The sequence below is a fragment of the Scylla paramamosain genome, chromosome 7, assembly GCF_035594125.1.
Source record: "Scylla paramamosain isolate STU-SP2022 chromosome 7, ASM3559412v1, whole genome shotgun sequence".
NCBI lineage: Eukaryota > Metazoa > Arthropoda > Malacostraca > Decapoda > Portunidae > Scylla > Scylla paramamosain.
In genome coordinates, this window is record NC_087157.1 from 34508116 (window position 1) to 34523088 (window position 14973).

Below are 14973 nucleotides of genomic sequence, written 5' to 3' on the forward strand. Positions count from 1 at the left end.
TATTTATTTATTTATTTATTTATTTATTTATTTTATTTATTTATTTTTATTTATTTATTTATTTTTATTTATTTTTTTTTTTTGAGACTATAACCTTATCATAAGTAGGTGTGTGTGTGTGTGTGTGTGTGTGTGTGTGTGTGTGTGTGTGTGTGTGTGTGTGTGTTTGTTCCAAAGTTTGGAACAGTTCTGGTTAAGAATAGTTTGGATAAAAAATTCTTAACTTGTATGTCTCCCTGAGAAAAGAATTTAAATTATAATTCCCCATACTAAGATACTCATTTCTTCTCATGATCAAATAAGATTATAGTTACTCATATTGTTGTCAGTAATATTCTCATTCTCTTCAATTGAATTAAGTGTTTTTGCTTGAGGAACTCATCCTGTGTATTTTTTCCTCAGTTCCTGGCCCTCCATCAGCAATATCTTTTCCTGATGTGTCCTTCACCTATGCACGTATTATTTGGGATGTTCCTGAAGAACCCAATGGAGAAATAACTGCATACTCCATAGTGTACCACCTTGCTGACAGCACAGATGTTAACAACACCCACGAGTTTCCTCCGACAGAACGCACATTTAAGTAAGTTTACAAGAAACTAAATTCTACAGTATGCAGTCATCTCTTAACATTTGTGTAGGTCATTAAAAATCCAGGGATATCTATTGGCTCGATTAGAAACAAACACACACACACACACACACACACACACACACACACACACACACACACACACACACACACACACACACACACACACACACACACACACACACAAGTAAACACAAATTTGGTCGTTTAGCTGCCTCCACAGTCTCTTAACACATCTTTCCATTCCACTACTCCTCTCTCCACACTCTTTCTTAAGGAAAGGAAACAAAAGTATAAAAGTCATGATTTCTATTAAGATTTCTTTACTGATAAACTCATAAGTCTCTTATTCCACTGAAGTAAAATATTATATAGGTACGTAATGGAGGGTGTATAGTACACCATGCATTCTTCTATGAAGTTGCTATGAAGTTGTTCTCCCTCCAGAGCTGTAGAATTGAAACCTGAGAGCAACTACATGTTCTTGGTCAGTGCCCGCACACGGCTGGGCTATGGACAGTCAGTGCAAGCCCCGGTATACACCACCAACAACAGGGAGCTTCCAGCACCTCCTTCCCGACCCTCCATCTCACACTCACAGATAACCTCCACTTCAATTACCTTTTCCTGGAACCCTGGAAGAGATGGATTTGCCCCTATAAGGTAAATATGTTTAACCCCTTCGTTACCGACTCCATGATCCCAACGCGTACCAACCCCTTCCCCCAGACCGAGTTTTTCGAGCGCTTCTCATAATTTCGTGTAGGTAGTTAATGTTCATTTCTATGCCCATATTTAATCATCTAAGTATTATTTTTCATGTCTTTTGATAGATTTGGCTCATGGGGTGTATACTTTTTCAAATCGGAAGTTGTTATACATGATTTCCTATGAAAACAAGCTGACACAAGATGGTAAGTATTTCAACATAAAGAAATGCATTGAACACTTCTTTCCCATAAATTTCTTGGAACTTATCGTTGGGTTGTCAACGAAAAACTTGGCTGCACGGACATTCGTCCACAAACACAGCGATTCTACCACCTCGTCTGACTTGAATAGCTGGAAGCAGTCCAGAGCACTAATGTTACCCCGTGGGATATCAGGATGAACACCTGAAAAATCTTTTATTATGGCAGGAATAGTGCCAGGACGATGATCAGAAAAAGGATCAGCCATGAGTGTGAAGGTGTGAGGTGTGGGGCTGGCTGGTGTATCCTCATCGTCACCATCACTATCATATTGGTCATCACTACTCGCCTCACTGTCATTTTCTACCAAATAGTCATCATCTGAATCACTTGCGAGGCCTTCTGATTGTGTTGGAATATCGTCTGATCCTTGCAAGTCATCATCAAGAATGGTATAACTCTCAGAATCACTGCTGGAGGAAAACAAAGACGCCATGACACAACACGTGTCACTGTCAAATCACACTGAGGGGTGGCGGCAATTCACATCACCACCCCCGCCACCACCGGCCAACGTCCTTGAAACACAAGGTGCCAATTAGTCAATTTGTCACTGTTGTAAATTAAAACCATACAAACCGAGAAATATGGAGCCCTGGTTATCATTAATAAGCGATGAAGTACGCACGTACTTCATCGGTTCGGCAGCCGAAAATTCACATGAAGTACTATGGTACTTCATCGGTAACGAAGGGGTTAATGTCCCACAAGATGCTTCTTTCTTGAAATATTTTATTTATTTGTTTTAAAGATGTAGATATGCTTGAAATCTGGCAGCAAAAGAAGGATCAGGAGTCATGCAACAAATACAGAGAGAAGAGGAACCAAGCATGATACAAAGATGAGGGCAGATGAGAGGTGGGGTAGTAAGTTGACAGGAAGCTTTCAGGTAAATAACAAAAATGTTCTGAAAAGAAGTAAAGAGACAGAGGAAAGAAACATCTGGGAATGAAGAGACAATGAAGATAGGTGGTGGGATGGTGCTAAGTGAGAAGGGTGCAGTCTGCAAAAGATAAGCTGAATATTTTGAAGGATTGTTGAGTGTAGAGGAGGAGGATGGAGCAGTGACTACTACAGTTGGTGGAGGAAACTGTCATTGCATTAGAAGAGTTAAACAGTGCACCAATTATGAGAAAGAGGCTGTGAGGGAAATGAGGAAAGGGAAAGCTACAGGCCTGGATAGATGTGCTGTAGAGAGCTTGAGGAGTGGTGGGAAGAGCATCATACTGTAGTTGGTAAGGTTACTGATGTTGTGCTTAATTGATGGCAAGGTGCCAGAAGACTTGACAAATGCATGTGTAGTTCCCTTGTATAAAGGAAAAGACGATAGATGGGAATGCTCTAACTATACAGGTATCAGTTTGCTTAGTGTGGTAGGGGAAGGAACAGAAAATGCCATCTAAGAGGAACAGGAAGGTTTTAGAAAGGGAAGAGGTTGTGTAGGTATTAAGATGATGATGATCTTTTAGATGTAGACAAAAATGGAATGATAAAGGAAGGCTGAAGTGTAAAAAATGTGGGAAGCTGTGGATCATAGGAAGATTTACATACGTTGTGAAATCTCTTTGACAAATGCTAACCATACTTTGTTACAATTTCAGATACTATACAGTGCAGTATACTGAGGGTAAAAATGGATGGCAGACCATTCAGGAAAAGATAAATTACTCAGGGAACAGTTATTTAGCAAGGAATCTCAAGCCTTTCACATCATACAAATTCCGACTCCAGGCTACAAATGACATTGGAGCAAGCGGTTGGAGTGAGAGCAGTGAGGACGTCCGAACGTTACCTGCTGCTCCCATTGAACCTCCTACTGACATAAAAGTAAGAATTTTTTATTTCTCATAATGATGGACAAGTAACTATTTCAGCATAACAGCCTTTCTCTGCATACTTTATTGATAATATGTACTGTATTTCATTGCTCATAATGCAGTATTGGGTTTCATGTATTAAGAGGTATATGTATTGTATGGTGATACAGACTGATGTATTCTGCTTTAATGGCTGTAAATGACCTACCAGGTTGATAAGTCTTAAGTAATAACTTTATCTTTTTTCAGGTTATTCCCATCACAACAAAAAGTGTCCGAGTGGAATGGACACCTCTTTTCCCAGACTCATGGAGTGGGGATGCCCAAACAGGAGGCTACAGAATAAAGTACCGCCAGATGGCAGACATCCCGACTGCCTTTAGTTTACAGCAAAAAGAGCTAAGAGATACCTTATCTAGAGATATTGTACTGGAGGATCTTCAGGTACTACTTTCTTACTCTTTCCTGCTTTCATATTAGACCTCATTATTTTGTGGACAAGAAAGCGTTTGATAAAAATTTTCTGTGATTATTAGACATATTCATATGTGATATTCTTTTGTGTTGAGATTGCAGAATCACCAAAATTCAATATTTTTTTATATTTTACTAAAAATTGATAAATATAAATATTACAATATTCCATATAAATTTTCAGTGGCACAGGCATTATATTCTTGTTTTACCTTTCCAGGTGGATAAAAACTATGAGGTGTTGGTGGTGGCTTTTAATGCCCAGGGAGAGTCACCCCCTTCTGCTCCTATAACAGTGTATGTGGGAGAAGCTGTACCCACTGGCAACCCCAAGAACATTGTAGCTGAGGCACTTTCTTCCACTGAAATAAAACTCTCATGGGAGGTATGGAATATTTGATCACACTACCATGTAAGATGTTTACAGGTTTAATCAATTTCAGTGAACAGTAAAGAAAGTGGAAATGTTGCTGTTCATTTATTACTCACATTTTGACACTTATTATGGCACATGTAGATCAGTGACCTACAGCCTTCATAACACTTTACTTCTGAAAACAATTTACCCCCTGAGTGATAGCTTTACTATGGATTAATGCAATGCTTTCACCAATAGAAAGACAGTTTTAGATCAGTGATGTCCAAGCAGACATTGGACACCTTTCCTGAATCTTTTAAAGGAAAGCTTCTTATTGGTGTTACTTGTCATTTTAGCATGGAAATATATGGGAAAGATTTCAGGCTGTCATATTGCAGCAAGGATAGACCAGCTGTAATGTGAGGCAGGTATGTGGCACACCTGATTCTTGAGCCATGTACTCTTTTTCCATGAAAGACTTAGAGATCAAAGTGTGAGGGGATGCTTGCAAGTGTAATTGTGTGAATGTATTCAACACTTTGTTTTGAATATCCTTCTTCAAGGAGCATATCAGCCTGGTGTATTGATGGATGCATCTATTTATAGAATTTTATTCCAGCCACTTGAAATGGGTTACTTAGGACGTGCTTGTGGCAGGCAAAGGGTGAAAGAAATAAAAGAGCTTATAACAGATTTGTAATATCAAATAAGAATGAAGGAATGCAGTTTGAAAAAGCTGAGAGACTCAAATTCAGCTTCCTAAGTCAGTTGATGAAAAAAAAAAAATGAGATATTTAAGAGGTTTATACCTGTACATATGGTGGATGCAGCTGTCACAAAAAGGATGACCTCCAATGAGAAGGGAAGACAGTGGCAGAATATGTGAAAGAGATGAGAGGAGATTGAGAGGATTTAGAATCTACAAGAAGGGAGTGTATAGACAGGAATAAATGACCATCTGGGAAAGGGGAGTTTTCAAGAACAGATCAAATTACATAGATAAATCTGTCTAGATGTTTATTACTTTTATATCTTTCTAAAAATTGGTCTACATTTTTTCAGTCCCCAGAAGAAGAAGACAAAAATGGTGAATTACTTGGATACAAAATATTCTATAGAAGTGACAAAGACCCAGAAGGATCTGATGAGATAGAAGTTGTTGGAGCTGCAACCACCAGTTATGAACTCCCTTACCTCGACATGTACACAAAATATGTCATCACCATGTTGTGCTTCAACCCTGCCGGTGATGGGCCCAAATCACAGCCAGTGTATGTACGGACCCGTGAGGATCTTCCCGGGCCAGTTGCCAAGCTGAAATTTTCAGATATCACTATGAACAGCCTCAAAGTGATATGGAATGAGCCACCAAGACCCAATGGAGTAATACAGGGATATCTAGTCACCTATGAAACAGCCCAGCCTGATGAAAGTAAGTATGATCTTCCACTGCCTTCTTTACTTCTCCAGGACATTGTCATATATTGTGGTCTCTTTCATTTGAGGAATTAAGTCAGAAAGGAAAAGAAAAGATTTATATCAATAGGAGCTCTGTTTATTAGGTAATGCTGAACCATGGTGGGAATTAAATGACATGCAGCTGTTTCTGAGAGACTGGGCAGTAGGAAGCAAAGGCACATGCTTCCATGTTGCTATGACCTTTGTGTTTGATTGCTAAGACAGTTATATATAGATTTTTTTTACATCATATTTCTATGCATTCAGATTTCAGCAAGCAGGTGAAGCAAAAGGTGACAACACCATATTTACTTGTAACATCTCTGGAGGAAGAAGTAACTTACAAATTCAGCGTTCGAGCCCAAACTATTGGTTATGGTCCAGAGGTAAGCCTGCCTGGGAAACTCACAAATACAATATACTACACTTTTTTTCTTTGATTATCTCTCTCTCTCTCTCTCTCTCTCTCTCTCTCTCTCTCTCTCTCTCTCTCTCTCTCTCTCTCTCTCTCTCTCTCTCTCTCTCTCTCTCTCTCTCTCTCTCTCTCTCTCTCTCTCTCTCTCTCTCTCTCTCTCTCTCTCTCTCCTTTTCATTACTCTGTTGTACTACTTCACAGGGGTCATCCTGTAGTTTTCATTATTTATTCATTGAAATTGAGAGATGCTTCAGTCATGTATAAGAATTACAGCTCAAATCTACCAAAATTTTGTGTTGGCTTTTGAAATAACTGTGCCAACGTATTATAAAATAATAAGTAAAAGAAAAAATGTATAGCAAGACTGTCCATACAAAACTTTGAACATTATGAAGTACAAGATTCTCTTTACCATTTATGATATACTTTGTCCACAGGTGAAGGCCAATGTAACCACTGGGCCTCAAGAGGGCTCACCTGCACGCCCTAAGGACCTGAGCCTCACCAAGACAGTGTCCAGTGTCACCCTTCATTGGCGTAATAGCCACTCAGGAAAAGGACCAATTTTAGGTTATTACATTGAAGAAAGAAAAATTGGTAAGAATTTATAGTATTAAAATTTCAGTAGCCAACTGGGGGCTGTGAGGATTATTGGAGCTTACTCTCTCTGTGCTAAATATTCAAAAAATTATAATGCAATGCACATTAATGTTCATTTGCTTCACATCACAAGCATGAGTACATTAATGCCTGGTGTAAACCATTGTACTGCACTTTTCTGCAACATGTTATTCATCATTTACCTCTTGAAGCTTCTTTTGAGAGTTTTTTGTTTTAAGTAGTGGTATCTATGATTAGTTTTTTCTTATCATCATTTATACTACATCCATTTGATTTTCTTTGCTTTGTAATCATTAATTTCTTTGCAGCTGCATTAATTAAACTTTCATGAAACATGAATTTTATGTTTATATGTGTACATACATTTGCTCTTTATATTTTTATACCAGGTAATTATGGCAATACATTTTTGTTGACAATAATGTATTTTGAGACTTTGTAGACTTTTTGTTCATGTAAATCATAAAAACCAGTTGATGTGCCTTGAGGCAACTCTTTAAATCTTGCATTATAAGTAAGTTTATAACGGCTGTATTTGGTGGTGGTTTTCTAAGTTTATCTTTCTTTTGTAAAATTACCCTCCTCGCCTGCCGAGAGCAGCCAGCTTTGAATGGCAGATGTGTAAGTATAGGAGGAGTGAAGCAGTGCTTGGTGCTTGCTTGATGATGGTGCTTCAGCTGCATGGCTTTTCTAATATTTCAGTGTTTGATATTTTGATTTTCTATGCTTATCCAACAATGGTTAATTATGACATAAATATTCCTCTTCAACTAAAGCATAACTTTTCAAGATGTTTTTTTCTGTCTGAACACTAGTATAAATATTTAAAAAAATTAATGTGTCTGCCTCATAGAAATATGTACAGAGAAAGCTTTTATCAAACATAATAATTTCCTTGTGGAAATATTACTGGAAAGCCTTTACCATGGAAATTCCTTCCAACCATGGATGCTGGCTTACATAATGGAGGCACATCTCACTCACTTCACAAAGCTGATCTTGGCTACAGGCCAGTTAGCATGACTGGCTCACCTGAGAGGTCTAGGATTCAAGTTTGTACTTCCCTGGGGAAGACTATTTAGTGTGTCCATTTTCAGGTTGTAGCTTTCATTTACTTGGCCAAAAAATAAATATGTACATACTGACAGAAGTCCTTGTCACTGTACAAATGGGTTTGCACATATGTGTGCATTGGTAACCATCCCTTATATATAATATTTATTCATATACTTTTATTAGTAGAAATAATTAAATATTATGAAGCATTCAATGTATAAGAAAAAGATGATACAAGGAATTAATTTTCTTAACAGTTGTAAATATCATTCAGCCAGAACCATTATTGACTGTAATCCAGTAGAATACCTTGAGTGCATGTGGTAATCTGATGACAGGTTATGGTTGTGTTATCTGAAGATGTAAAATCTTTAGTTCCTGCCACCATGCCAGTACCAGACTGTATGTGAATGGTGACAAAGTGAACAGTATAAAAATAGTTTTGCTAAGTTTACTCCTGGCATGGACAAATTCTCACTAGAAAAAAAAATCAGAACAACTGACAAAAGCACAACTAGAAATATGCTTAGTACTCATGGATTGATTACAGCTTTTATACAGTAATTTTGACAACACAAATTTTAGCTTGAAGTGGACTTCTGGTAATCAGTCCTAACTAGGCTCTGACACTAAGCTCTGGACAGTTTTACAGTGAACAAAATGGAGAGATATGATGGCTAGAACTTTATTGCTTGTTTTGGAAGACCTTTAAGAAAAAAAGAAAAAAAATCTTATTTGGTTGTTGCATATACAAGTACAGTACATTGTAGTAACTGTATTGTATCAATCATTTGTATATTTAGTTTATGAATATAAAAGTTTGCCAAGGAGATCTTTTCAGCCTCAGTGTAACTTCTTATTTTCCTGTGCTGGCAGAGATTTTCCTGGAAATAAGATTCAGTAAAATCCCGCATACAGCAATGCCACGCGACTTGACAAGCGCTTATTTACTAATTGTTTTCTTTGTTGAAAAATAATGTTTAATGTATTTGCTTCATGATTTTCTTGCATACAATAATCTTTTATCTTTTCTCAGTAAATCTTTGAGCCATTTTCTTCCGCTGAGTTGTTATGTACAGTATGTTTTACTAATACCAGTCTCAGCTTTTCTTATTTGTATGACTACTATATTCAGCTTCATTTCATATGATTAAAGACATGAATATTGAAGTTGTTACTTTGTTTAAGGCAGTTTGTTTCAAAGTCCATAATATTACATATTTTATGAAAAACTAAAAAAAAGAAAAAAAAATGAGCTTATAATATTTGGATGAACTGTTGTCTGCAGATTCTGACAAATGGTCAGTACTAATGAAGACTGAAACAGGAGAAGTAGAAGAGTACACTGTCTCCTACCAGAACCTCCTGCCTTCCACTCAGTATGAGTTTCGTCTCATTACCTACAATGAATATGGTATATCATACCCAGCAGTTGCTAATGAAAAGGTAAATTATTTTTAAGTGATTTTTACTGGAAGCATAGAGTTAATTTTGTTGGTAAAAACATACTGATCAGTGCAGCAATTTTGTTTTGTCATTGAAACACAATTATATATTTTATCAATACTGATAAGAACTTATTTTCATTGGAAAGGTTTAATGCACATATACTGTACATGCTTATAAATTTTAGAGTAAGGTTCTGTACTGATAATGCATTCATTGCTTCCAGATTGTGACTCCTTCAAAACGCTTTCTGGAGTACGGCTATTTGCAGCAGCGGCCATTCTATCATCAGACGTGGTTCATGGTCACACTGGCTGCTGTGTCAATTGTCCTCATCATTATTGTCATTGCAGCACTGTGTGTCAAAAGCAAAACCTACAAATACAAACGTAAGGTTCTAATCTTTATGACTGTGCATGACTGTATTTGACTTCTACTGCTTTTTAGTCTCTGTTATGGTTCTTATAGATTCTTTGATTGTATACTTCATTTTTGTTTTCTTGTTAGGTTCTTGCAATATCTCAGGCTAAAAATGGGCCTGACACATAGAAAATACACAATTGCAGCACAATAACAATACAAAGAATTTAGCTTACAAGAAACATGGCAGTTATCATGAGAAGCAGCACACCACTATAATGATTGAAAGGAGCTGCTGACATAAGACTTCACTTACACTTTCCACAATATGTGCCTGCATTCAGTAAAAGTTTTGAATTACAATATACAGTTATTGTAAATAAAATTTTCTTGCTTATATATATATATATATATATATATATATATATATATATATATATATATATATATATATATATATATATATATATATATATATATATATATATATATATATATATATATATATATATATATGTGTGTGTGTGTGTGTGTGTGTGTGTGTGTTTGTGTATTTACCTAGTTGTGGTTTACGGGAGGGGAGTAATCTCAATAGTATCCTGTCTCTATATCTATCTAGTGATAGATGAGGAGACCACACCACTGCTGCATATTCCAATCTTGGTCTTATCTTGGAAATTAACAACTTTATTATCATTCCTCCATCTGAATATGAGAATGCCATTCTTATTCTTTTTAACAAATTCATCATCTCTTCAGTAATTTTATCAATGTGTCTGTCTGGAGTCAAATTTTCAGTAACTGTTACTCCCAAATCCATTTCCTCTTTTGATTTTTATAACTTCACACCATCCATCTCATAATGATATTGTATTCTTTTCTTACTCTTACCAAATTCTATTACTTTACATTTACTTAAATTTAATTCCATTTGCCAAGATTTACTCCATCTATTTATCTTATTTAAATCATCTTGCAGTACCATACAGTCATTTACATTTTCTACCCTTCTCATCAGCTTAGCATCATCTGCAAATAAGTTCATATAACTGTCTATTTCTTCATTTATGTCATTCACATATATTACAAACATTATCAGTCCCAACACAGACTCCTGTGGGACACCACTTGTTACTTTCAGCCAAGATGAATTTTGGTCTTGTATTACTGTTCTCATCTCTCTATCATCCAGATAATCCTCCATCCATTCCAGCAGTCTTCCTCCAATTTTTCCATAATTTTTTATCTTCCTTAGCAATCTTTGGCATGGTACTTTGTCAAATGCTTTCTTCAAGTCTAAATAGACATCATCCACCCATCCATCTCTCTCCTGCACAATATCAATTACCCTTGAATAAAAGGACAGTAAGCGTGTGTGTGTGTGTGTGTGTGTGTGTGTGTGTGTGTGTGTGTGTGTGTGTGTGTGTGTGTGTGTGTGCATAAGCAAGGAAATTCTAGTTAGAATAACTATATTGTAGTTTAAAAATTTTTAGAAGACCAAGAAAAGGAAAAAAAGATGGCACTAAGGAAGCATAGAGTCACAGAGTGCTGAGCACCCAAGATGGTGAAAAGCTTGTAGGTATTGCTTATATTTTTGGTACTAAACAATATAGTGGTCTTAGTCAACAGTTGAGAAATTGTTCAGGGCCTGGCTATGGAAGGTCAAGGATCAAGTAGCTCCATGAAGCCTGGCTTTGACTACTAGTTATGAGCAAGCATTACAAGGAAGTTAAATTACTAGCTTTGACCAAATGACAATTACCATTTATTGTGAATGAGAACCAGGCACTAAATACACTCACAGAATGCTTGGGTATTGAATGGCATATTTCAGAGAGCACTTGATGGAAAAGTGAGTGGCAATAAAATGTAAGAAAATTTTATATGTGGTTGGTATAATGAAGAGCAAAGAGGTTCAGGAGAAAAAAATATTTTGATCATTTCATTTGAATAATTTTTCATGCCATTTTTGTAAAATCCCACTTCATTAGTTGGATTTTATATACACTACTCCAGTAACTTCTGTCATTTCAGGATCAACTGCTAAGATCACAAATGTACACATTAGTGCAAAAAAGTTGCCTTTCAAGACAGATCCTCTTAATTCATATCTAATTCCAATAAGCATTATACATACCAAATTTAGAACCATCCCTCAACATAAAAGCTCAAGATCTGCAAATCTTACCAAGTTTGAAAAGGAGGCTATGAGAAAACACCACACTGTCTCCCAACCTATGAGGAAGCAGATTGGGTTGCCCTCTGCGGCTCACAACACTGACCAATCATGAGCCAGCACCCGTATATATTAGGAGACACAGACACACTGAGCCATATTCTGTCTGAAGATGGTCCCTAGGCTGGAGTGAAATGTTGCAAACAACAAGCCATCTTCTGGAAACCTCCTTGGATATCTTGCCACTCAAAAGAAAGAATTACTTAGAATAATAGAAAGACTTCAGCAGAAACTGAATAATGCACAAATTTACACTCCCTTTAATCTCGTCTACCTAAAAGAGAATTCAAATAAATTATATAGATGTTATTAATATGACAAATTCTGAGGTAACAAAGCAGTACACTAGTAAAATATGATAGTCTTACAATATTCATATCCTCTACATTTTTTTTTTTTCTCTTCTCTATGCTCACCACCATACAAACTGCATGGAAAACATATCAGCACAGTTTTTGCACTGCATGTTATTAGTGCATCTTCATCATATTATGTTGTGGCTGCTATATTTTGCCAGTAAATTGGGCCTGCAAATAGTGTTCAAATAAACATTATTATATGACTGCAGTTCCTTGATAATTGATTGAATGATTGAGGCACTGCAACAATGGGGTCATGTTATGGTGCTGTTTTGCAGTGAATGGCTGGGTTGCAGTGCACTGTGTTAAGTAATTTTTCAAACTTAGGTAACAAATGAATCTCATCATAACTACATAAATTATACAAATCTGTTGCCTTTTCTTTTAGCACAATATTTAACATTAGAATACAGTTCTTAGTGGATTATCATTATAATAATATCACTCAATGTTGACTGTAGATCCTTTATTTGATATTCTCTCATAAAACAAACTTGTGATTCAAATAACAAAATATTGTTTGTTGCCATTAACATTGTTGCACAGGAATGCAACACTGTAAGATTATAGTGTTTATAAAAGATAATATTGAAGGAAATGATACAAGTGTGATGATAAAATAAGAGGTATGATATGATTGTAACATGAATAATATCTTAACTTGGAGAAGTAATTAATTTCCATTAATTTGAGCCTGGATTCATGATCAAAACAAAATGTAATTAGCTTGTATGTGTTAATCATAACCAACACCCTTGTGATAGAAATGATAGCAATAACTGTAAGCTTAACATGAATTCCGTAAATATGGATATTGATGATGACTGAAGCTTAAACATACTTCAGTACAAATTGCTAATTATGTAGCTGACTGTACAAAAGGACTTATAGAAGATGCTTGAAACTTGCAATACAGGGATATACATTTATTAATTACTGCAGTTTTGTGGATGAATTTTCATAGATAATTTTGAAATGTATTTCAGATATGATTCAAACAGTAAAATTCATTTATGTTTTTTGTTTATTAGCTTAATATCTAAATTCACTTTTCAACCTGACAGATTTTTTATTTATTTATTTATTTTTCTTTCTTTCTTTATTTCTTTATTTATTTTATTTCTTTCTTTATTTATTTTTTTAATAGTCATCTAAAAAAATTTTGTTCTCCATCTGGTTCAGTACAGCAAGTGTTTATAACGACTGTAGTGAAATTGTAAGGAACAAAAGTTTATAGCATATTAGTGTGCATAATCTTGATTATATCAGGAAGTTGGATGCCTTTGGTTGAGGGAAAACTGCAGTGCTGTTCTGCATTCTTCTTCTGATAGATTTCTTTTTCAGTGTGACCTTGGTGTTGTTGGTGTTGTGTGTATGCATGGTATTTTGTTGTAGTAAGCATTTTCTTTTAATGTATTAGTACTTCACATTTCTTTAAATAATGGTTTCCTCATAGATAAAGTTTAACATTTTTTGTCTGCCTTATTTATGCTTTAATGCAAATTACAATTTAGTCAACACAAAATTAATGCAATTAGTTGTAAATTTGCCTCAGCACATTGACATGGTTCAGGTCAACACAAGTTATATTTTGTTTTTGCATGAATATTAAAGCACACCATCTCATTCCCAGGTATTGTAGAGGATTTGTTGTCAGCACGTAAGTTTTTAATCAGTTCAGTTCCATGTTGAAGCACAGACTGCCATGCAAACTGCACGTGTGTTTTTTATGGTTCAGTCCTTTGATCTTGCTCCACCTTTAACCATGCATATACTTGTTGTTCCTCATGTTCTGTGTGATCCCTATCAACTCAGCTTTGTCTTTCACCTGCTTCACGTGATCACTACCACCTCAATGACCCTTCAAGCACTACCTATACATCACTGAAAATTCCTTTATTTGCATTGAAAAGCTATATTATTATTGCAGGTTTTAACTGTATATTATTGATATTTTCCTGAAATTTGCAGAGTTGCTTGCTAATCTGTGCCTTGGCATTCTGTCTTTTCTTTTACTACTATTATTTACCACTTCAGTATTTATTTTCATTGTTGAATTAATGAGTTCAAAGACAAATAAAACCTCACAGCTGAACTTGAAGAAAAATAGGTGCAATACTTTAATCTGTTACTTTCGTTGATAGAAGAAGCTGCTAACAAGACAATGGAGGAATCCCTCAACACAGATGAGACAGCCTTCTCAACATTTGAAATGAGACAGTCTCGGCGAGGCACCATGAGTAAGAGAAGTACCTTAGGCAGGAGGTCAGTGGTGGGGGCCACGGCTGTCGTGAATGCCAAGTCCCCTCCAAGACCAGCTCCTGCTTCTGTCACTTACTCAGATGATGATACTGTTAAGGGTTATGATGAAAATCCAGATGACTCAAGTGAACTAACAGAGAAACCAACAGATTTATCATCAACAGCTTCCGAGGTAAGTTTAGATTTTTTTTATAACATACCATGTTTATATACATGACGATGTAACTAACCCTTATGTTCCGTGTTGGGCAGTACCTTTTCAAACATTATCATATAACTTTTTTTTAGAGTGGCATCTCTCACCCTCTCCATGATTGAAACAAATTTCCAATCAAACAAAAGGGTAGTAAAATGTCTAACACTTCCAATAGGTATTTTAGATGCTCTATCCAAACCTTACAGCCTCCTCCTGTGAGAGGGGAATGATGCATTTTAGCACTTTGTTGTGGAAAAAATGTGACAGGTAGACAGACAAAGCATTCTTAGTAATGTAGATGTACTATATTCATATTTTTCATATTAAGTAGTGAACTGACTTATCTCAGGAT

General features: G+C 35.9%; 1 protein-coding gene across 1 annotated transcript in view; it reads left to right on the forward strand.

The window, feature by feature from the left end:
* LOC135101812 (protein sidekick-like) overlaps positions 1-14973 on the forward strand; it is a 41692-nt gene that overhangs the window by 24632 nt on the left and 2087 nt on the right. The window contains exons 26-38 of the mRNA XM_064006104.1: positions 403-583; positions 1040-1255; positions 3165-3390; positions 3630-3824; positions 4075-4239; positions 5275-5644; positions 5938-6056; positions 6523-6682; positions 7307-7327; positions 9051-9208; positions 9435-9597; positions 13797-13823; positions 14308-14597. Coding sequence (XP_063862174.1) covers positions 403-583; positions 1040-1255; positions 3165-3390; positions 3630-3824; positions 4075-4239; positions 5275-5644; positions 5938-6056; positions 6523-6682; positions 7307-7327; positions 9051-9208; positions 9435-9597; positions 13797-13823; positions 14308-14597 — 2291 coding nt within the window. The remainder of the gene's footprint in view (positions 1-402; positions 584-1039; positions 1256-3164; positions 3391-3629; positions 3825-4074; positions 4240-5274; positions 5645-5937; positions 6057-6522; positions 6683-7306; positions 7328-9050; positions 9209-9434; positions 9598-13796; positions 13824-14307; positions 14598-14973) is intronic.